Below are 25,623 nucleotides of genomic sequence, written 5' to 3'. Positions count from 1 at the left end.
CCGACACTACTATCGTCCAATGTCACCGTCAAACAAGCTCGACCGCAAAAGGGCACAAATACAAACGTGGCGTGTTTGCCATGTTCGAAAAGACGACAGACAGCCGGATGAAAAGGCATCAAAGAGACAAACGAGCCGCTCCGAGAAATCACCTCACTGCCACATCAAACCACCGTTCGCCTTGGAGATGTCTATCAACAGGCGGGATATATGTCAGCGGGAAAACGCCCCGATAAACACTTGAATGAACGCCGTCCATTCATCCGTCCACTTTTTTTTTTTTTCTTCACGTCTCCTGATCAGCATCAGATAGCTGGGCCAATGATGTAAGAGTTTATGCATCAGTCGGCGCCGTCGCGGGCAACCACGGGAAGAAGTTACATCTCCATCAAGAAAGCATTTAAGTCTCCGTCGTCTCACGAGTAAGACCGAATATCCTCTTTCATTTCTTTTGATTCTTATTTGATAAGTCAGCTCAGGTCGCTCGCCGTCTTCAGCTCATAGAACCGCAAAAAATCAACCTCTCGTTTTAAGGTGGATTGAACAGACGACCAGGAGCAGCTTGAAAGTGAGCTGAACTCGAAAAAGAGAAAATAAAGGGGTTTAAGATAAAGAAATAATTCTGCTTTTCTTTCTCATTGGCTGTTAACAGTAAGAAACCAAGGCCCAAGATCATCGTCTCAAACCGTGGGGGGATTTTCTTTTAACACAGGGACGGACTGCGGTCTAATCAGAAAACACAGCAAAATAAATACACCGCCATCGACGAGCGGCGAATTGACAACAACACAGGCGCACACAGGTGCTCTAACTGGCAACTAATTGAATTTAAGCCTGGTGAGCAGAGACCAGAGAGCATCTGCGGCATGTGTTTAGAGCTCCCCGAGGACTATTAAATCACAACAGAGTGGATCAGGAAGTCATTGCCATGGCGACAGGGAAAAGCCCGGATCTGATTTACAAGTCAAGCTTCCCCGCTGCACCACCACCAGCTCGATGCTGTAAACACATCCTAGCGTTACGATCAATCGCCAAACAAACGCCACTCCTTCCCTCTCCGCTTTTCATCTCGGGGTTGATGGTGTGAAGCCGGCTGCTGTTTCACGTCGCCTGTTATGCTCCGGCTGCTGAGGAAATCACACTTGACCCAAAGGCACTCAGCCTGCTCAGACTTTCTGTCACACAGGTGACTTTGGTCAATTTAGCACCACTGGAGTGGCACTCGCTGGCCTACTTAACCTCATGGTAACTGTTTTTCTGCTACTTTCTGGAACAACAATTCAGCTGTGTTTAGAATAATTTTAATAATTTAATATTTTCTATTAATTCATTTTATTATTATTATTTATTATTAAAATTAGGGATTATTGTTATTGATTAGTAAATTTTAAACTAGGCTAGGTTTAGGGGTTAGAGTTGGGGATTTAGCCTTAAATTTGGGTGTTAATGTTCAGAGGTTAGGGATTAGGATTTGGGTTAGGGTTACAGGTGAGGGTAGATTTATTTTGATTTGCAATACAACGTACTGTGTTCCCAACGCATTTTCACATAGTGCAAATACAAGACGTTACTCTGAACCTAACAATATATTACAACACTGTCAAGGCTTTAATGTCAACGAGCTAATGGCGTAATCGTACGATCTGACGTGCTGCATTTGCGTTGGCATTTATTTGTCCACGCTCAATGTCAGCTGGAACAGACTGCATCTGCTTGCTACTTTGTGCAGGATAAGGTGAATAGATAATGAATGGATGCATGGATGTGTGTGTGTATGCAGTGTTCTGTAGAGGCCACAGACCTAATCTTGCCCTTACATCTTCAGCCATAAGAATACTGTATGGCAATTTACTAGAAGCATCAGACAAAAAGGAGTTGTTGAATTTTACACTTGATGGGTGGGAGTGCAGTCCAGTGACTCGACCATTTGCAAACAAAAAATAAATCAGTTCTGCATTATGTTTCCTGGAACTGAAGACCTCTCTGAAAGGTAGTGTAGTGTACAGCCCGAGAACCAAAACCCACATTTGTGCACATTTCCGGAGACTTTAAGAAAAACTTGAAGTCGCTTTGACTACCCCCAGTACACACTTTTGTGTTTGTATTTCCGAGTGATGAGCGAGGAGGGATTATCAGCTTTCATTTGCCTTGGAGTCGGCCCACACCTGAGCACACATGTGAACAAATCCCTGCGGTGTTTACCTAGCGAGAGATAGAAGGACAGACAGAACTGTTTGTGTGTGTGTGTCTATCTATGTGTGTGTGTGTTGGGGGAGGACTGAAGAGCCATGAATCTATAGGACAGAAGGAGATATTAAGTTGAAGGAGAAATAACTGGTGCAATGCAGGTGAATGAAGAGCTTTTGCAGGGGTAGAGAGGCAAGTGAGGCCTCTGCAGTGCTTTGCTGAAGGAGAGCATCAATCCAGATCCCACTTAGCTGCCATCCGCGTGCGCCTTCTCGTTCCAAAGGGAGGCCTCATCCCCAAGAAGAGCAAGGGCACGCAAACATCACAAAAATACATTGCGACGTTCTTTTCTTTCATAGTTTATCCAAACACGGCATAACATTTCACTGATGCCAATAAAAAGGCAATGAGGATGGATATTTCTTCCACTTGTGTCACCTTGAGGCTTTAAATCATCTCGCAACTTTTATTTATTCTTCCCTTCGCCCTGCTGTCATTAACCTGCGCATTTCTGGAACGCAAACAAGTCCCTGCATGGCGATATGCTGAAAGCAAGGATCAGAATAGGTGAATGGAGATAATCTTCATTGACCTTGAATATAGCAAGGACTGAACACCTAATAAACAACAAGACTTGGATTTCCACATACAGGACATAAAACCAGAAGAAAACATTGCTAAGGGAGCAGAAGACCTGCACTATTGCTGACATGACCAAACTCTGGTCGTGGTTATCATGTTAGCGAAAAGTGCCTGTACATATAATCGCAAAGTTGCAGGCGCTTTATATTCCCGTGGTCGTCCATCCATCCGTCCGTCCCTTCTGGCTTGTTTGCTATACCTCCCATTAGAGTGTTGACAGACAGTGAATGCTCCATGCTGTGGCGATGCGGAGCGTGTGGGCGTTGATGGCCGACATTATGACACATAGCACAGCGGAGGCCCGTGCTCACGTTCAACCATTAAACCCAAAGAGCCTGCAGTCAGCAAAAAAAAAAAAAAAAGTGTGTGTGTGTGTGTGTGTGTGTGTTAGGAGAGGGGCATTCTTGCAGTCGCTCAATTGGAAAAAAAGATGAAGATTAAGAGTATTTAGCCAGTTATTGTTTTTTTTTTTCTTTAAATCAATGCAGTACAGCTCATTGATTTTATTTAATCGCTCTAATTTAGCCTTTAATACACTATTCTAATGCCGTCAATTAAAAGGGCAACATTTTCTTTTTTTATTAAATTTACAGTCTCTTTCCACTCTGCATGACTTGATTTCTGTGAGCATTCAAAGGATTGCTTTCTTTTTTTTTTTTTTGCCCTTTTAAAAAATAAATCATCGCCACAGAAGGATGCAAGAATTGATACAAGGGTAAAACTTTGGTCACAATTATAAAACAGATATCAGAATTTCTCTCCTGGCTAATCAGAACCATATTGCAAATCTTTTTCTCCCTTTGTATGGAATAAAAGGTAGAATTAACAGCGTTAACCATGTAATTACATTATTTTTCTCATTTGCCCACTAATAGACCATCACTACATTTTCCGACGTGTTAGCATATCGAGCTAATCCTGAGCAATGTGCATTATTTGACGGAGTCAAGCTTCCGTTGCTCGGCTTGTAATATGCAATTAACAATAATAACTGTGTTTGCCTTGTGTACACGTGCCAATTAGTTAATCGCAACCGTTCCCACGTGCCTCGCTCCAAATCATGTGAGACAGTAGCCATGGTAAAGGAGGAAGACAGCTGTCTCCTGAAACAGACTGTCTGCATTGTTACATATACACTAAAGACGATGCAAAGAAAAATCCAACACCATGGATGGAAGCTACAAACATTAAAATGGATTATCATCCTGTTTTTTTTTTGCAAAACCCCGGAGGACCCCCTTGTGCCACAGAGACAATTAGTATTCCCGAGTCATCATCAGCAGCAGCTAGAAGCAGGAGTGAAAGCTGCTAAAAATAGTCTCAACAATGACGACAACGAGAAACTGATGCGAGCATGAAAGCTGCTGTGCAACTCGTCACTTGGGGGGTAAAAATACCGTCAAAAGCCTGAAGCCTGTCGCAACAGATTTATTTTGACCCACCACTGAAAAGAAAAGAAAACAATTTCAATAAACAATGTTTCAAACCTATATTTTACTGCCTCACTCATAACATTATTCAAAATTCATTGCTGATTATCACACCAGTATGACGCCACTTGACTTTACTATGAAATAATACGAAAGCAACACCAGCTATAAACATAATACATAATCCAACACCGATACGCCTTTAAAAACTACGTGCAATAACTATTTATTTACTTTCTGTACAAACCTCATTCATGTTAATACCCACATTGAACATACTGTAAATAAGATTTTTAACCTTCATTCTTAGACTAACAGCTATACTGTAAATAAGATCTTTCACTTTTATTCTCAGACTTCCTTTTATACTTTTTTAAATTTTGAAATGTTTGCACTAGGAAGGGAGCAGCTCTCCGAATTTCGTTGTACAACTAAGTTGTAAAATGACAATAAAGGGCATTCTATTCTATTCTATTCTAAAAAAAATGGTCAACTTGACCTGCATCACGAGGGTTAAAATGTTGAATGTACAATTTAAATGGGAACATTTTGACCCAGGAACACATAATTTCTACTTCCAGTGAAAAAACAAAAAATATTACTCTTGCTGTACAGTCCCTGTTCATCGCAAGAGCGTTTTTCTTACACACTCATACACACACAGTCTGTATGACTCATCAGTGAGACAGTGGTAGCTTTTTTTGGATCCAGAGTGATAAATTCGCAACTAAACAATCTCACCTCCGCCTTGACATCTCTGCCTGAAATAGCATTGACACGTATTGCGTAATTAACAACTGGCAAAAAATAAAAATCAAGGTTCCACAAACAGGAGATGATTTTGTTGACCTTTTTTGTTTGCCTCACTATGCACACGCACACAACTAAAAAAAAAAAAAGTTCTTTTATGAACCAGTCTCCAGTCATTCAATTCCTAGGAATTGAGAATTCCACTTGTCGAAAATGGGTGATGACATCACATGTAATAAGTGGAGTTTGGTTCTGAACTTTTTCAAATGGGGGAAATACTTCCAGGCACCAACATTTTTGGTATTATCATACCGCAAAATGATAACATATCATGACAATAATATTTATTTCATTCCCTCACCCAATGAGAATTCGACAGAGAATCAATCAAGAATCGTCTCAATAAGCAGTACCAATAATGGAATTGAAATTGCTGAATTCAAATGACTAATTCAATTCCCCATCCATTAGTAACACCGTTCCTGCTCGGTGGTGCTCCTGGGAAGCCCGAGGTAACTCGTGGCATTTCTACAGTTGCTTCCCAAGTGAAACCAAAGCCTCCCACTGCTCCCTGTCCTCTATTAGCATGGAAATACTGGCTGGTATTGAGGCTGAGCTACAGCAGTGCTGGAGTCATTCAATTCGAAACAGGCAATCAAATGCTGTGAAAATGTGGACGGTCTACCATTTAAAGTGGACACATTCATTTATTTCACAATCATTCAAAACAGTTCCCAGGTGCCTTCATTATATTTTGGTAACATGCTTTTGTCAAATAACCATATACGACAGCTTTTTTGAGAAATGCTGTAATCAGTTTTAGGGGTTGGACTCATGTAATCTAGCACTCAAAAATTCATTGTTGCACTTGGAGTAGACTTTAACAGTATCTTTTTATTTTGGTTGCTCGAATGCAGTTTTTCTAATAGGGAAAAATAGTGATGGTGCTTCGTACTGACATTTTGTTGCATTATTCTGCAACTTCATTTTATCTAGAATTACTACGCTGACGTCACGCTGAAAGAATTGACATTACTGGCCTTGGGATAGAGGCCGGAGCCCTTGAATTGGTAAATGGCTGTTCTCGTAAGGCTGGAGTGGAGGATAATCCTGATGTTGGAAAGAGACAACGACATGTCGATACTACAGATCAAGTCATTAATTGCACTGGTGACAAATGGTTGTGCCTTTGCCTTCTGATTGCTTTTTGGACAACACAGGCACAATGACTATTACTTTAGTATTTATGAGTTAACAAAATGTTCTCTTAAAACTGTATGGATTGATTCAGCTTTCACTTTCTCATTGGTTTAAAGTCATTCATTTACTACTTTAATGTCTTGGCACTGAGGCATTCATTTTCATTTTTATTCTATTCTCTCATATGTTGTCTCGGCTCTAGTCAACGGTATCCAATCACTAGTTTACAGTCTTGTAGCTAATCTAGTCTCTCGCCTAGTCTACAACTAAAAGAGCCAACAAGTAAATTTTTGAGGTAAATCAGCATTATTTCAGTGGTGATACTTTTTTGTGACGCGTTTGTCTAGTGGGAAACTCTGGGACTGGTCTAGTCCCTGGTAGAGACTCAAATCCAAACACAAGTCTGTGAGGTCTTGTCTCTAGTCCAGTCTAGTCCAGTCTAGTCCAGTCCAGTCTCTAGTCTGTGGGCTACAGACAATAGACCGAGCCACATCGGTCAGACAAATTTTAATTCTTCCCACAAAGAGTTTCTCTACCCATGATTAGACTTACCCTGGTAAAGATTCAGCATTTTTTTTTTCCAGAACCAATATCGTATCAAAACAAATAGTAAAGCAGAGAAACATTTTGCCAGGTACACAGATTAGCTTTAGCCTCTGAGAAACACTACAACATTACATGGTGGCCGTCCTGAATGTAGCCAACACAAACATGTAAAACTCTTTTAGGCCCTTGCTCTGGGTCCAATTCTGTTTGGCACCAGCTGTAGTAGAGTTGGTTGGGTGAACACTAGTGCACTTAAACTGCCTGCTATGAACAGGGCAAGGAATGATAAGCATGTTGTAATTCCATTACTTTGTCCAATTATATTTCAGCACCTGGGAACTGTTTTAATTTGTGGGCAAAATGGCATAATACATCTTCTTTTAAGTTTAGTAAGAACTCAGAGAGGCTTTACACTTCACGGTTCGTTCCCCCTGAGGGGTCTTCTCCTACAGAGTGCGCAAGTCTACTTCCTGCAGCTCTTCATCTAACAGCTCACTGTGGCTACAAGGCAAAGCCATTCCAGTGCTGTCATTTCTGGCCCCCCCACTGGTCATTCACGCTCACTTGAAAACGTAACATGTTCCTCCTTCCTCATTTGCAGGCACATCAATTGAAATTTGCTCTTTTGTGCGTGCGGTCTTTAAATGCTTGCCATGCCGAGCCCTCGGGGCACTTCATCTCTCCTCGCTGTGCGCTACTGCCAGCTCAGCCGGTTTGGAGACCCTCCCAAATATAGATCGGGAACCTGGGAGAACCACATGTGGTCCTGGCCCTCTGGCCTGTTTTGGAGCTTCATTGATTGGCACCGGGCCAAGCTGCCAATATCGCAGCGGCACGCGGGGGCCTGTCAGTGAGTGTGGGGGCGGTGGTGCTTTCCATTGTGATGTTTTTACTTTTGCCCCCCCCAAAAAGAAAAAAAATCAAACACTGCCAGCTGCAAAGAAGTTTGAGCTTTTTAAGACAGAGTAATGGAGGGTTGGGGTGGGCTCTTGCTGTGGAACATTAGAGAAAAATGGACGTGTAATAAGGAAAAAAAAAGTGCAGACAGAAAAGAAAGAGAATGAAGAGGTGGTTAATATTTGATTAGTTAATTAGAAAGTGCGCTATGTTCTGAGCGAGTGTGCTGTTGCTGCAGGCTCCCGGATGTCATTGCGGTGGGCACAGTCATCACTTACTGTACAGATCCATTTCCTTTGGCCTTCGCCGTACAATAAATACGCTACGGGAATATTCTCTGGCAGGCATGGAGCGAGAGACAAAACGGCACATACATTTGGGGAAAGGATAATAAGGATGAAATAAGATGGGGTGACTTTTGTTTCATATGACACTCGAATGGAAATAGGAGTTCAGAGCAGTCAAAAAGATGTTTCCTCACTGATCCATTTTCTATTTACTCAAGTAAAAAAAAGGAGAGTGAACTCAAAATTTAAAGGCAACAAGCTTCAATAAATGTCTAAATTGGGCACCTATGGCCACTTTAAAGTTCATTAATGAACCTACCCATGCTATTTTTGGGGGGTTGAGGAGAAAGTCAAAAACAAAATCTAGGAATATTGCAATTCGACCTTTAATGCTCCACTGTATCGCCACTAACAAAAGACGATCCTAATAAAGTGCAAGCTGAGTGTACGTACTGCATGTCCTAGACTGTGGATGTAATTCGATATTCTATGGCATGTTAAAGCAATTTAGCCAATTAGCTCTACATTACTCAATAATCAGTGACAAGGTAGTCCATTATCATGCTTTCTGTTCACTACATTGTCGGAGGCTATGTACAGAAAAAGGCTGATAAGATGCCCGCGGGATGTTAGATTTCCTTTTACAATTATGTCTGGATTTGAAATTCAGCACTGATTTGCATTAAGTGTAGTGGCGCAATCATAAATATGCAGGTTGGCTCATGGAGGACTCGGTAGCGCCCTCATTCTCTCTTTGGACACCTGGAAAGGACAAAATCCGCCTTTCATCAGCTCAGGTTGATAGCATCGAGCTTTGAGGGGGCCACGCTGACAAAGGACAAAACCTTTGCAGGTGCACGCCTGACGCACAATCCCCTAAGCCTCAACAAAATAAATAAATTAATAAATAAATAAAACACCTTTTCAACCAAAGGGAGGGCTGGGGGCTACCGTACGATCGCCACAGGTGTGATCCGCCACAGCAGCTGCACTCATATTTTTTTAATCCCTGCAAACAGTGTTGTACTGCATTACGGAGCAAAGGCGACTAGGAAGACCGATCTGCTAAAAAAAAAAAAAAAAAAAAAGTCCATAGACCTATAAAGAACTTTTGAAACAGTCTAACATTTACTGTATGAACTTTAAAAAAAAAAGAACACTGGGTTATATAAATATAGATATATATCACTGAGCTAATATTTCATTGTATCACCAAATGGAGTCACACACATTTTTTGTAAAATCATATAATGCCTTGGTCATAAATCAATGGCAGCTGGTAGTGTAGAATTTACGCTAGTTCGCACCAAGATTTTTTCTTTTTCACTCCAGAGCCCAGAATCTAATTCTTCTTGAGGTTTCAACGTGAGTTTGACAGACTGCACTTTATAGCGACATGCATTATGAAATTAGGGTCCACCTTGCAAATGAGGGTGAACATTTGTTTATCTTGAGTTGTATGATTCACCTCATCATCTTCATGCAGCAAAACAACATTAAGAAGCTCTGAGAGAGAGAGATAAGACATTTCCGTCCAATCATCTAGCGGCGAGCTAATTCCATTAAGTGCACTCCACAATGCATGTGTAGATGAAGGTTATATGACTGCAGGAACCCACTGAAGACCCAGCTTGTCTTGTTCTGACCGCTACAATACAAGCTAGGAAACAACAAAGATAAGCACAGGTGGTGCTGTAGCAGCAGTTTTATCAGAAGGTGCGTCGTTTTCGCCCTCGAGTCACTTTGGGAGTTAGAAGAAACCCTTATTCATTGATAAAATGTTGATACCAGACCAGAAACTAATATAGCTGTCCGACGGATCAATGATGGGGACGGCCTCCCTCCTCTCACCACAGACGGGACGCCATAAAGAGATGTGTGAAGGGTGGCCACGGTGGGCTTGAAACCCAGCTGGCCTCCACAAACGCTCAGGCTGCAAACATGTCATCACATCCTCTTTGTGCCCCTGTGAAACCCTCGACAGTACTTCCTTTTTTGGGTAGCCAAAAAATGAGAAAAATGGAAAAACCCCAAAACAAAGCTAAAGGTTTTGCTATAAATTCATTTTCTGTTTCACTTCATCCATAAACTTCCAGCAGCCTTGATAACTTAACAAAATTATAAAACCTCAAACTGTTGAAAATACTTTCTACTTTGGTTCTAGGAATGAAAAGAATAGAGACTGGAGATAACCTCATTTTCTGTCAAACATGCAGTACACAAAAGGTTAAATGAAAAAAAAAAAGATTAAATTTGTTTTTGTTTTTTTTCTTTCTGCACAGACATCACAAATGTCACTAAGGACGTAGGAGACAAAATGTGTTTGAATGTGCTCGCCTTGTGCATTTGTGTCTGCAGGTGATTCTTCGAAATGGAACGGTTGTGCACAAAATTAAATTCCCAGGGAAAAATATGATCTGAAAGTTCAAACAAAACTGCAGAATGAGAATGAAAGCAGGGTGAGTGGTAAAGGATACAATAATTGGCATTAGCAGATAATGTATAATATTTTTGCATTTAAACATGGCCGCTAAAGCATCTTCTTGCCGCATTAGCATTCTAAAGCAGACCCGATACGAGATTAGCTCGGCTCAGATACGAATGGTCATCTTTAATCCCGAAACACATCTCTTCCTTTAAACATTTGACTCAGTAATGCTCGCTACAAATAACCCAAAACCAAGTTGCTGCATGTTTATTCATGAAGCATTTAGAGATGGGTCAAGCCGAATATTTGAGAGTTAAGCTCCTTACAACCCGGCCATCTAAGCCAGCTTTTCCTGCCGGCTCGCAGTCTCGTGCGGGTTTGAATTCGACCAGGTTCTGACGTAGCCGTCACCTGCTTGTTAAGTTTAACTCGACAAACGTTTCAACTTCACAAAACCACAAAAAACAAACTAAAAACCAAGTCTCATGCTAAGTCAAAAGCCAAAGAACAAAAATATACATCTAATTACATAAATGAACTAACACAATTCATTTGGAAAACTGTTAATTAACACTTAAACCCTAAAAACTCTCCGCAGAACCCTGAAAAAACATTGAGTCCAATTCCAGTGTAGTATCCAAGCACAAAAGCAGACATCTGAAGTGACTAATGCTTCTATATAATATTCTGAAGCGCTGCCAAATGGAATATAGTTTTCGTTCCCTCAGCCACCCATCCCTGACTTCTTCCTCACTTTCTCTTCCTCCAGCCTCTTCTTTGCTCTCATTTATCCTTCCTATACAGCAGCATATGCTACGCACACTTGACTTATTTAAATGGAAATGCGCCGCGCTGTGACATGATTCATCCGGGCGCGCTGCATTACTCATGACCCGCCAAACTTTTTAATAGCGGCTGCTAGTTAACGGATGGCTCCCGCTCGAGCTGTTTTGCCCTAATTTTGCCCCGGCGTGAGTAACGACATTGACGACGTGTTAAGGACTAAGAGAAGGGAAATGAGAAGGATGGTGAAAACATCCTTCCAAATTTCAGTTTCTCAACTCTTGCAGATCACGTGCAGATATGGTGGGATGTGGCGTTGGTGCGTTCACACTGTTGGTGAGTTACAGTGCTAATGAGAACTTTGATGTGACCCACACGGAGCAGACAGATGACAAGAACACAATGACACACACGTAATTCATACCAAGCACACACACAGGAGTGAATTTTCACAAGCAACTCAGCGTCATATTGTACAGTTACATTCAGGGGTGACAGACATGCGCAGAGAATGGGAGCGAGAGAGAAAAAAAAAAAGATAACCGGCCATCAGCACGACATGCTTGGCCTCTTCCTTAAATACCTTAAAGATTGTCCATGTTAAGCTATTTTTTTACTGTAGCAATATTACTCAAGCCACTTTAAGAACTTTGTAAAAGTTTGCATTAAAAAAAAATTACAACACCTCAGATAAAAGCCACTAATGCTCAATGGTGGTGGAGCAGCGATTGCAGCATTGCGGTGCCCCTCGATCCCACTTGGCTCATAGCAGCCCATTCATCTCTATTACAGCAGCTACAGAGCACGTGACTGGGAGGCCCAGAGAAGAAAAAAGGTGCAGCTGATAGAACACGTGGGGAGGAGGACGCGACAACTGGGTGGGCTGATGAAGGTGAGATGTGTTCTGTTGTATGCTTGCGGGAGTCTTGTGAAATTGCAAGGTCTGACCAAAAATGATACAAAACCCACCCTGAATTGATTTAAAAAATAAAAAAAAAGTGAGGTGCATCGTAATAGTAATGGCCACCCAATAGCTCCGCCCCTGTCTTGAACCAATCTTTTACTTGGAATTCATCCCATTGCTACGCTGCCTTTTTTTTCCCCATTGTAACTCCATGTGATCTATTGTTAATTTAATACCGTTGATGTCAAAACAAAGTCTCCTGCTTGATAAATTTGAAGTTAAACTTGGATAGGGGGAATAGATGAAATCATCATTCACCATTGTTTCTGTGCTGGAGTTGCACTGCCGCAGCATCTGCAGTGCAATTATTCTCATGAAGGCTTGGCACCTGCTGGAAGTGGCGGGTGGGTAAGGTCAAGCCTCTGTAGAGAACCACCTGTTTTTTTCCTTCAACCCAACCTCCTATTTTCCTATTCATGTCATCCTTCTTCACACGACAACTCCACCACCCACTCTCACCTGACAAAAACTCTCACTTTTGCAACGAGGAGCTTGAAACTGTCTCCCCCGGATTTTCAAGGGCCGACAGGGGCTCAACGGACGCCGTTTGTAAAATGGTGTGGAAAAAAATTGAAAGAACAATCAACCAGGATAGCAGAACTATGTTATTTGGGTTGGTTGTGTTTACAGTGTTTTAATTATTAAAAAAAATCTTTCAAAAATATGGGTCACAAATGGACTAATATTCTGAAATATAACATTTTGAAACTTGCTAATCATGGAACTCCATCCCCATTGTATGTACCCAATGCTAAACTACCAAACGTGCTTTTACACTGCATCCGATAAAATAGGAATGAAAAGAAATCAAAGTCGTAAAGTAACCAGGATTGACAGTGTTATACTGACTTAAGACGTGTAACACGAGTTACTTTATTCTCAAGTGAGACTCTAGGTCAGGTGTGACCATCTCAGGCCCCTATCTACAACGTTTTAGACATCTCTGAGTCCTCATGTTAGCTATTGGAAGTTGAACTACAATATGACAACTCGTCAGCAGCTCAAGTAACAATGATTCCTATCTGATCTTACATTGGATCACATTAGCGAGTGCAGGTGTACCTAATAAAGTGTCCCGCGAGTGTATTCTGTTCGCCCGGCAAGCTTTCCCGTGGGGGTCAACCATAGACCAAACACAATGAGACAGCTTTCCGCCCGCTCGTCTTTGCCCGCACGCTTGACACGAGTGACTGTGGTGGCACGCACATGCTTCCCGCGTTTGTGGATGTGTGTGCATACAAAGAGTCGCACAAGAGAGAGGGGGGTGTCACAATTCCTCCTCGGTGCCTTTGAAAAAGCCTCTGGCAGATGAATAATTTACAGAAAGTCTGAGAGGGGCTGTCGGCGCCACTGTACAGGGGGAAAAAAAAAATGCAGCCGAAGGAAACAAAACAGCATGTTTTAAAGGTCATAATAACCGCATTAAATATTCACTTACAATGTCAAATTTGGTAAAAAAAAAAAAGCGCTGGTCGCCTCCATACATCCAAACCTTTGCAAAGCAGTTAAATAATGCAATTTCTCCCTGGCATTACTGAACATTTGTAATAATTAGAATGATAATGAGGTACGTCCATTTTCTTGACGACTTAATCTCACCAGGGCCATGGGTTAACTAGAGCCTAGCCCAGCTTACTTTGGACATTTGAGGCATACCCTCGGGGTTCCCATCTTTCATTAACACTCCTGTTCATCCAAATGAACAATTTAAAGCCTCGAATTACCCCACATGCATGTTTTGGAGAAGTGGGAGGGGATTACCTAGGAAAAATCTCACGCATGCAAGTGCTATGCTAAACATTTGGCTCGAACATGTGACCATTATCATACAAGTAACAATTAAAAAAAAGCCTTTGACATAGTACATTCATGAGTATTTATGTTGGGTTTTATGAGGGGGAAAATACAAGAGTATTATTTTGAGCAGCATGTTTTGCAGGCTAATGATGCAGGATGATAGTGTCTGGAAATTACACAAGGAATGCTGCTCTGTATTTCGAATAATAATCCAAATAACAGAAAAAGGCACAAATTGCCCCATTGGGAGTGCTCATTAGACGAGGAAAAGAAGTAAAAACGAGGCAGGAGAGGACCACTTCCAAGAATAAAACAATAACAATTGTAAATCTGATGTTGTTACTAAGACAGCCTGAGGGGTAGGCAGGCAATGTACCAAGGAGATGAGGGAGAGGGCCGGGTCACCAATCTTCTTCTCAATCTGAAGAACCCTTAATGTCCTGAACTGTTATTAATCAATTTTGAGAGCACTGGATTTGGTATACTTGAACCCCCTTTTTGTGGAATACTTGATGCTGCCCTGACACACTCAGATTTTAAGTTGTATTTGAGATCCATGCAGTAGAACCTCTTAAGTCCAACCCCGAACCAGGGCAGGGGTGTCAAACTCATTTTTTGTCCCGGGCCACATCATAGTCATAGTTGCGAACGTGTCATATTATATACAGTATAGGCTAGACAACAAACTGATGACTAGTTTTGAAATCAGAGACTAGTAAACACTGTTCAAATTTTTAACAATGTAAGAAAAATGGTCAAATATCTCAATTTTTTTTTTTTTAAAGTGAAGCCAATTTGCAATTTTAGTATTGACACAAAGTCGATGCAGTTGTCTTTGCGGGCCAAATATAATTACACAGCAGGCCAAATTTGGCCCATGGGCCAGACTTTGACACCGGTACCATAGTGGATAAAGTTATTTTCTAAACTTAAAAGTTGAATGAGAACCGACGTCGCAGAAAGTTTCTTTTCCAAGCTGCGCTCTTGTTCGGTGACCCCTCAAATGACAGCACGCTACGGACACGCCGTCTGCACTGGATCTCCACGCACTACTGTACATTTGTCTTCAAGAGTAAGTGTATTTTCAGATGTGCGGACACGCCTTACGTTTTGAAACACTCTGGGTTGGGTCAGCTAGACAAATGGCACCTGCTTGGCAGAGGTGATAAAAAGAAGCACGTACAAAAGGAGGTCAGACGGAGTAAAAAAAAAAAAAGGTGACAAAAAAATACAGGGGAAAATTGGAAATAGAGTGGTATTTGTCAAAAAGGTGAAAACCCAACTAACTCTATTCCCCTTCACCCACAAGGAAGAGATGACGATAAGAGCCTCATTATCAGGTCCAGCTCTTCACCGTTCCTCTCCTCCCTTGCTTTTGTTCCTTTTCCATACGCTATCTGTGGCCGTCAATAACCTCCCTTCCGCTTCCCCTCCCACCTACGTCCACAATCAAATTACTGTCAGAATGAAGGTGGGTGTTGGGTGCTAGGGTGTATTTAAGGGGGAGGAAGTGCGGAGTGGTGGTGTTGGTGTTCGCTGAAGCCCACTCTCAAAACTCTCAACCTGGATTGTCAAACGATGCTCCCTCTTTCTCTCGCACACACACACACACTCGAAGGCTATATCAGGCCTCCGAGGTGGTTGCTAGGTGCTGCCCAAGTAATGATGTGAATAATCAGCCTCTGAGGCTTTGTAATGACGGCTTAGAGGAAGCCATCATTTGCATCGGCTGAAAAAAAAAAAAAAAGGAGGTATTTAGCGTATAAGACAATATTAGCGTCTGCAAAAACAAAGCTAGAAAATTGCACGGGAGGTAAAGATAGCAATTAAACAACAAAACTATTTGAGACCAGATATCAAGTAACATGGCTGAAATGTGAGATTGATGAAAAAGGTTAATGGTTAAATTATGCTTTACCCATTTTGACTTTTTAATTTACATGAACTTTATTCAGTGAAGCTACTATGCTTCAACCAATTGATGAAAATATCTACAAATCTGTGACAGTCAAATATGCAACTGTCACGCTAAAAGTTCTTTTTACTCATGCCGGGTCATACACAACGGCGGGAAATTATTTCCAACATCACACACTGTCATCCAATGACAGAAAGGCTGATTAAATGGGAAAGGATTATATATCGGGCCAGGTGCTCAAATGAATTGTTCTCGCCCACCCCTACTGCCATCCAGAAAAATAAATAGAATAAAGCCTAGAGAAAATTACAGTGCGTCTGGGGAAGTGACACATATTGTCACATCCTGTCTGCACACATCACTGGATATACTCGCTAATCTTTAGCATTTGCTATTGTCTCTCCCGCCTCGATCTCCAGGCCTTGTCGGCCACATGCTACATTGCGTTAAATTATGGTCTCTGCCATTCTTGCTGTTGTCCTTAGTTACTCTATGAAAAGTAATCAGCCGTTATGTTGGATGTGTCTACTGACAACAAAAAGAAATGAAGCCAATATATTTCTTAAATATCAGCCCATAATGTCACATGTCAGAGATATGTGATATGTGATAGGGGGGAACGAAATTTCGGTTTCTTTGTGTGTCTTTGGCATGTGGAGAAATTGACAATAAAGCTGACTTTGACTTTATATTTATGTTGTAAATTTTTAGTCGCATAGAACAGCATAGTGGGAGCTGTTTCTAATATTTAGCATTTTTGATGGATAAATTAAATCACTAAATTATGAAAATTACAATAGAATTAGTCCAGTGCGTCTACAATCACGTGACGTTAACGGTTGAGACAGCTAGCATGGAGCCGAGGAGCTTGAACGTTCATGTTCTGTCTGTAACAGGACATGCTGTGAGGATGACGATGATGACTCAGTGATGTGAGAATGTCACCAGAGCGTCTGGGAGCTCTGTTTTTTTATATGTGTGTGTGTGTGATTGCGTGTTTGTGTGCTGGTGATGCTGAACATGACTGGCTGCTCTCACAACTTCATATCAACTTCTTTCTGTTCCTTCAGGCTGTCCCTCTTCTATTAGACCTTGGATCAATCACCAAGAAAAAAAAAAGTGCTTTATTGTACCTTTAGGGGTACAACAATTTGTCACTGGGGTGGTACTGCCTTTTTTTTCTTTTTATCTTGGTCGCACACCTGTAATCTTTTCTGACCAGGAAAAGGTACAAAGCGTTACCTTGGAGAACAATCAAGCGCCCTAAGGGTGCATTAGTGAATATCGTACCTTGGAGGAGTAAAAATCGATTCCATCTCAAGTCTTAATTATGCCTGAATGGGGTTCAAATGAAGTCATGTGAGCTGGACAATAAGAAAACAAAGAAGCAATCAAGAAAGAAGAGCAATAATTTAACTTCAAGATTGTCTGAGGCTTTTAAAAATCAAGCATCATACTTCAGCAAGTTTATTAAAAGTTGGAGTTGCGACGGTTGTCGTTATAAATATGCATCAACTTCAGTTCAACTACCAGACATTTGTAAATAGCGGGAAAACAAACACCGACAAGCAGCTTCTGCCATTTGCTGCTTGCTCAAGCGTTGCTTTAATATGAGCGAGAGGAGCTCAAAACAGGAAGTGCATGTCAAGTCTGATATATAGCTGAAACGCTTGTTTGATTTAATTATGCTCTGTCGAGCGAACCGGTGCAACAGCACAGAAGAAGTCAAGGTTATTGGCAGAAAACACTTGCAGAAAACATCATTTATTGGCAGAGGTGGTAAAAACTTTTCTCTCAAGTATACTCAACAAAAACGTAAACACAACATTTGAGTTTTTGCTCCCGTTTGGCACGAGTGAGCTTCTTCTACTTTTGAGTCAGTAGAAATGAGTCAGTCCAAAAGATGAACAAAGCTAGTCCAAATCCTGCATAGCGGCTACATCTGTTCCATCACACCGGGCAGGTTGTCGCTGCCCAAAAAGGCGTGAAGATGCAGATGTTCTCATATGTAAATACAAACTTTCCACATTTTCTGTCTCGGTGCATTTGTGTGTTTTGAATAGATGCCATTTCCAGTGTGGTGAGAACCCCCCCCCCCTTCCTACCATCAGCCTTCTCGCTTCTCATCTTGTCAGAGAAAAATCAAAGCTAACACATCACCCACTCATCAAATCATTCAGACTAAGCATAACAGCAAGACCGTGTAAGGCAGAACAACTCCTTATTTCCGCTTGTCAGCGTGAGAAAACCGTGATTGTCCTATTATAGTATGGAAAATATACTTTTATAATGGATTGTATACCAGTATTTGGATCTCTGGGATTCCTTTTCATGTGTCAAATTAAAATTAAGTAACCAATGAAATCTGCCCATATATCTATTATTTACCTTCCCCCCCGAATTAATTGAATATTTATTTAGTTGTGCTATAAAAATGTGAGTGAGCTGTATTAAAATCAAACAAGTAAATCTCTTTCTCTTTAATTTGATCTCTGAATGTCTCAAAATGTTGAGGATTTTTTTTTTTTTACAAGTGGGCAAAACATTAGCAAGAACAATTAGCAAGATGTAAGATAAACTTCTGAAACACTGGCGATTCAGATAGCTTTTATAATATTAAAATCATTATTTTTTCTTTATAATAATGTACATACATGATGCATACCAGCTTCTTTGTGGCGGTTGCACATAGTTTAGAAAAAATACGAACGGCAGTAATGCAGAAATGAGAGCTGAGAGCTTCAAGTTGGCCACTTTCATTGTGATGCGGTGCATAGAGGAATGGCGCTTAGAGAGAAAATGTGTTTCCATGGGACTGCTGCTGTGTTCCTTTCCAGCACACGCACACACATATGCCCTTATCTACTGTTTGGGAGGGAGGAAGCAAACACTGGTAGCTCATTTGAAAGAGGACTTTCCCAGCATCTATTTGAACTGGGCCCTGAGGCAACCTAATTGAATTTGAGGGAGAACTTGTAGAGAGCAACTTTTGCAAATTGGGATTTGTATAATTCATTGGAAATCAGAATCTTCAACCTCAAGTATACAGCGAAACACGACCAGGATTGCACTTTCACAATCCTTACGTGCTCTTTATGGTTATTGGGCGAAGCCAAGTAATTGCTAATGGCGTCGTCTTGGCCTCCAGGTGGTGACGACTAGCCGTTAAAATCAAAGCTTAAAAATGGCTAAATCGCTAAAGGATTCAAAGTGTAAAGCAATTTCCAACTACGATCGTGTAGAATCAAAAACCTATATTAACACCTTAAATCAGTACAGATGCATCCATTCATCCAACCAACCAATCATGCGTACACCAATTTATCAATCCATGCATGCATGCATACGTGCTAATTCCTTAGCAAGCAATAAAATGCTAGAGAACCTTGCACATTGATAGAGTGATTTCCATTTCCACCAACATCCAACAAACAAGTGTGAACAATAATTTCGGGGAATAAATGGCTCATATGGTCAACATATAGAGCACCATCCAGGCTTTCCAGTTGACGGAAATTAATGTACAGCAACCGGATTAATGTGGGAAGTTAATTCTGTCACGTGGTCATGGAGGACGCTCAAATGTCATTTGTTACATTGATGGTAATGTTATTAAAAAGCTGGCACTTCAACATTAGACTAAAAATTAATGTCCCTTGCAGCAAGAGAGACACACACACACACACTTCTATCTTAATGGCTAGTGAAATACTGTATGATGCACAATGGCCGCTAAGTACGTGGACGTCAAGCAATTTTTAACATAATTGAATAAAACATGAGTTTTGATTATTATTATACTTGTAGAAGCCTGGTCTCAAACGGACACCTCCCCCACACAAAAAAAAGTAGCGTCCCTGCCTTTGTGAAAAATGTCTCACACTCTCTCTGATTAGAACTAATGAATTCCCATGATAACAATTCAAGAAAATGTTCTAAAGGCCTCCTCTAAAATTGATGACTCATTCAAATAATCACATGGGTGTTCTCTGTAGCTGAATAAATATATAAATCCCCTTGCTGCTATTTGAGGAAAGTGATACCTCCATCAAATAAACTCCTGCTATTGCCGGCAGTCGATAAAATAAAAATATTCAAAAGGCCTCCTCTGAAATGGAGAACTCTTTTAAATAGTCATCTGGTACTCTCTACTGTTGAGTCAATAAAAGCCCCTGGCTACTAACAGAGAAAATAGTTGAATCCTCTCCTCTAAAATTGATGCTTCCATTTAATAAACACCTGCTATTATTTGCAGTTGAGCAAATAAAACTCTCTAAACCCTATTTGAGGAAATATTTTTAAAAAAAATATCTGATGCTGTTTGCATTAAATTAATTTGAATAAATTCTGTATTGGCCTCCTCTAAAATGAATAACTCCATCAAATAAAATGCCCACCACTATTGGGGATGCCAGAGTGAGCAATCAGTCATAAAAGACGACGAAAGAAGTCTAACATTCGCGTAAAGGGCTTAATCGTGAGTACCGAAAGCATTGTCTACATATTCATATGCCGTATTATTAGTAATGAACTCCGCTTTACACTTCTATGACAGCTAAAATACTATAGTGACACTTAAAACATTGACTACAGACTTCAAGTAACGGTTTTATGATGACAGCTTGAAAACGGGTAAAGGATTATTTCCATTCTCTGGGAGCAAAATGTTTTGAAACGTTAACGTTGATTGACAGTTGACCGGTATTATTTCACCGGAGTTGCCGCGTAATTCTCAGGCACGTCATGTGGCCGTCATGTCATGAAGTGTTGAGGAAAGGCAAGGGGAGAAAAAAAAAGGCTGCATGAGAGATTTGAGAACCCAAAGGGGAGTCTGTGCGAATGGATCTGTGTAATTGAAGAGAGGGAAAAGACCTTAACCTAGATCTGTATCTATCACTCTAACACTCACATATTTCCACAGAGGACAGAGATGAGGGAGGGGTGCAAGGCCCCTGACAGGAACAGAGTGCATGAAGAAGAAGAAGAGTAGGATGGAAGAGTGAGCTACAGTATACAGCGACCATGTTGACATGTGACGCTCGTCCCTCGTCGCTCTTGACACAGATGGGAGGAAGACAAAGAGGCAGAGGATGCGAAAGTAACCAAGAGACAATGATGAATAGACGGAGGAAGAGGATCGACATGCCGCCGAGCGGCCCCGGAGACGCAGCCACGAGAGGAGCGGAGAATTATGGGAGTGCAAATTAAATTACACCGGAAGGGACGCTCAGGTCTGGACCTGCAGGAAAGGCAGGGCACGAGGGGCTCTGCCTTGTTGATGTGTGTGTGGATCAGAAGGTGTAAAGATCAGAAAAAATGATTCCGGTGGTGAAAAACAAAGTAAATAAGAGACTAGAAGGGAAACAGTCATGTAAAATGGCCGTCGTTGCTCTTGAACTAAACGTTCGCATATAAGCCACATTATTAGGTACACCTGCATCTGGAGACATGCAATTTACATTGCCTATTTAAAAATAGTGTGTTGTTTGGATTACCACAGTGACAGTAGTTTGCAGTGGCGAAAAACAGAACTGCATCTTGGCTATGCTCGTCAGTTGTCATTGTTTCGCGATGGCGAACAGTGGATTTTGGTACCTCAGACAACAGTGGCGACTTGCCAGACTTAAGCCACCTCATCCATCCAAACCAACATATCACCCATACATCAGCTGCTGCAATTTAGGATGACCACCATGATGGCAGATTCCCTTTTCTAAACAGCCATATGTGGGGCCAACCCCGTTTGCATACAATTCATTACAAAGAAGTGGCTTGGCTAATGGCCTCAAGTCATCCTTTTTTTGAAAAGAACTTTCATAGCCCTTCTTTGGCATTCTGCCCCAAAGCAATTTAGAAGACGTTCATTAAAATTTTAATAAATAAGTTCTCTGTAATGATTTAATTTTGAACAATGGCAAAGTCTGAGATGAATGGCATCTGCCTTTGATGGAGGATTATTTTCAGGTGCAGCAACAATGATTTCTTTTAGATTAACCAGTCATAATATTGTTTGTTCTCATGAGGGTGGAAGGTGTACTGGAGCATATTCCAGCTGACTTTGGACGGGCTCCTTGAACACTCTGGAGCAATTGTCAGCCAAACGCCAGGCACACACAGATGACAGTATGGACAAACATTCATACCTATAGTATGAACGGTCATGTCGGCTAACATACATGTTTTTGGAATGTGACAGGCAAATAAAAATAAAAAAATAAACCACGCAAGCATGGGGAGAAAATCCAAACACGCAGGAAAGGTTCAAACTGAAAACTGGATGAATTAAAAATAATGATTAGCCACGTTAAGTAAAAGTAAGCAAGTGTTGAATTGCATAACGCATGTTATGAATGCCTTGAAAAAACATTTGCTTTAAAAACACTGAGCAGAATTTGCAATGGGCATAAAAAACTGTAAAAGGAAGTGTGGAGATTCAATGTAAAATGATTATCTCTATCAAACCACCAAAATGGCATTTGAAGAAATACTGTAAATGCTTCCACACCGCTTCCACTTTCTCTACAAATGCCTTTTACTCTCTGCAGTTGAGTAACTCCAAGCCCCCGGCAACTATTTGGCCTCCTTTCCAATGGATACTTCCGTCATCAAAACATGCCACACTATCTGCATTTAAGTAAACAAAAGCCCCCAGCTACTGTTTGCGGAACTATTGTGAAGGCTTCCACTCAAATCGACACCTCAGTCAAATAAACACCTTGAACTCTCTGCACTTGAGTAAACATAAGCCTCCAGCAACTACTTGAGGAAATACAGCATAGGTCTGCGGTCAGATGGTCACCGCCGTGAAATAAATGTCTGGTACTCTTTGGATTGGAGTAAATCAAAGCTCCCGTGCATTATTTGAAGAAATATAGTCAGAACGATGCCTCCATCAAATAAACACCTGCAGTAAATAAGCCCCCAGCCACTGTTTGGGGAAATATGGTTTATGTAGAATGCTGTCAACCTTTCAAAGTCATCATGTGTTCCTAACTGACTTGCGAATAGGCCAACCGTTTGCCGACAGTATTCAAGATGACACCATGCGCCCAACATCGAGCTAATTGTTCCGAATGAGCATGGAGAGCAATAATTATCATATCAAATGGCGTGATGTATTTATTCTCTGGCAGAGTGCTTCTGAAGGTTTGTCATGCAGTCTCGGGGCGCCGCGGTTTCTCAAAGGTCACTCGGACACCGAGGCCGATTAGCAATTCAGATTGGGCTAAAAGGGCTAAAAGGCGGTCGTGGCGCTGCCTGAGACTTATTGCATTAGCAAAGGCTAGCGGTGCTGATTAGATGACACAAGGAGGAAGAGGATGTTATAGGACAGAGATTTGTTTGTGCACTTAGCACAAAATGAGAGCCGTCGCTCAGGCTATATGTAACACAAAGGGGAAGACTGCAGCAGTGAGTTAAGTGTGTGTCTGTGTGGTTTTCTTCTATTGAGCAAACAGCTAAAAAAAAAAAAAAAAAAAAAAGGCCTCTTGTGGGGCCTTGTTTTCAGCACCATGGACAGCGAATAGGGCCACACGCTGTGTGGGCAACACACAAGGTTTGAGCGTAAGACGAGACCGTGTAAAGTGGCTAGCTCCACCGCTAACTATACACAAATGCAAAACGTGTTCCAAGTTTGTATCTGAAGCACACTGCAAGCTTCATTTCTTGAAAGGAAAGACCAAAAATGCAAATATCCCGACATGCCCACCGGTTGCCATGGCGACCGTGAACCCGCCCCCTCAAGTCCACTTGTGTGAGTGTGCGCGCGTGCGCGTGCCTTACCTTGCATTCCTCCATGCACGTCCGAACCGAGTACGCGGTCGTCTCGTATTTGCGCACCAAGAGCTCGAACTCCCGGTAGTTGTCCTCCGCCTGCTGGTCAAGGAGCTGGTAAGCCCGGACGCAATCGCCACATCCCGGCGCGTCCGCCCCCATGGCCATATCCAGGGTGCAATTCATGTCGCGTGGTCTCGTAAACCCGTAAAACAAATCCAAAAGTGAGTAGGAATTACAAAAAGAAAGGTACAAATCGCTCAGGTTCACGTACGCCAACTGCGTCCCATCTCCCCCTGCGAGGCCCAGGCACACGGTGTCCGCGTCCGTGAAAGTAAAGCAGTCTTTGGACACGCTGTCCGGGTGACAGGTGTCCATCCGCCACAGAGGTTCGGTAGAATTCCCTAGAAAAATAGCATCTTGCTCTCTGGCGTTGTAGTGGTGATGGTGATGGGGGTCAGACGGTGGTGCTGGAGATGGTGATGATGGTGGTGGTGGTGATGGTGGCGCCGGTGGGAGCCAGTGGAGGGAGTGAGGCTGCTCGCCCGTCTCTCTAATCCCGAGCTCCTCCGGGCCCGAGCTCCGCTTGTCCCTGGTGCGGGTGAGCGTGGCCTCGGCGCAGAACCACAGGTGATCCGAGAGCAGGACGGTGATGAAGAGCAGCGAGGCCAGCGACAGTCGCCATCTCTGGGCCCGCTCCGACTCGGTGGATGGCTTCTCGGTCCCTCGGGGTGCGAACCAGTATTTTACGCCTTCGTCATGCTGTCGACGCATCCAAGCACCCCTGGTCATATTTTAGGAGAGTGCTGCCCTGGCCGACTCCACCGCGGGGGCTGCTCTGTCTCAATACTCATTGACTTAGGTGGACTCGGCTCGGTTCTCCTCGGGGTGCCGTTGCCTCCGCCGGTGCAGGGCGCTGCTAGATTGGCGCCCGCAGCAATCGGTGCTATTCCGGTCCAGTAAACCCGCCCGCGCGGATTAAGCTTGCCGCATCCTCCGTGGCTCCCCGCGGGGGGACGGCGTCCTCTTTGACCGCATGCCGCGTCCGCCCGTCCCTGCCTGCCTGCCTTCCGTCCTTCCTCCTTTCCTTTCCTTCCTTTCCTTCCTCCCTTCCCTCCTTCCTTCCTTCCCCGGGTGTCCTCCCTTCGTCTCTCTCGTCTCCTGTGATGATGTTTCTGCTTCTACTGCTGCTGCTGCTGCTGGGGCGTCTGCCGCAGATTGTGCTCTCTCTCACTGAAGTGAAGCGGCCGGCCCACACTGGCCGGTCTCGTCGCTGCCTGGAAGCCGAGCGTGAAGCCTTGAATTCCGTCTGCGGCTGGCCGTTGTCATCTTGGAGCGCGCCTAAGTTGCCGCCATGTTCGCCTGGAAACACTTTTTCGGAGAGCACAGGCTGTTTGCGTCATCTCCATCGCTGCGAGAGCTCCATCGTTGCGCAGTGGCCGAGCAGCTTATTGCCTATATGCACACGCAGTGAGAGAGGGAGAGTGGGGGAGTGAAGGAGGGGGTATGGTGAGGTAGGGAAGGAGATGAGTGAATACACAGGTACGGATGTTTTCACAAATATTTGGCTTGCCCAAACGTGAACTATGGCAGCGGCGTTTGTTTTGTTGCAGGGAAGTCATGGGTTCATGCAATGAAGGCTGATTGGGCGGGCACACGTGTTAACACTCCGCATCATCATGTTAAATGCATAGAACAAGCCGGATTTAAGTCTTCAAGTCAAGTCAAGTCAAGTCAAGTCAAGTTTATTTATATAGCCCTAAATCACAAGCAGTCTCAAAGGGCTTAACATATATTAAAAAAAAGCACGCATGATGTCCTTGTGGTTATTTTTAAAACACAGTTGCACCCGCAGTAGTTGCAGAGAAAAAAAAATTGAACACCAAACCTGTAGATAGAATGTTTTAAAGGTGAGAAAGCAACTGCAAACAGACTTCAGCAAAATGGCACACTTCAGCTTCGATAAAGGTATAATGAATGAATGCCCTTTATTGTCATTTTACAATGCAATTGTATAACGA

The 25,623-nt window shown here is 42.5% G+C and overlaps 1 protein-coding gene across 1 annotated transcript in view; it reads right to left on the bottom strand.

The window, feature by feature from the left end:
• Positions 1-25,239, bottom strand: part of nalf1b (NALCN channel auxiliary factor 1b) — a 49,186-nt gene extending 23,947 nt beyond the window's left edge. Inside the window, exon 1 of the mRNA XM_088383459.1 lies at positions 23,612-25,239. Coding sequence (XP_088239585.1) covers positions 23,612-24,394 — 783 coding nt within the window. The 5' untranslated portion in view covers positions 24,395-25,239. The remainder of the gene's footprint in view (positions 1-23,611) is intronic.
• Positions 25,240-25,623: the final 384 nt, after the last annotated feature.

This window comes from Syngnathus floridae, chromosome 8, assembly GCF_059516105.1.
Source record: "Syngnathus floridae isolate MCC-2025c chromosome 8, RoL_Sflo_1.0, whole genome shotgun sequence".
Lineage (NCBI taxonomy): Eukaryota > Metazoa > Chordata > Actinopteri > Syngnathiformes > Syngnathidae > Syngnathus > Syngnathus floridae.
This window is presented reverse-complemented; position numbering and strand designations above follow the sequence as displayed.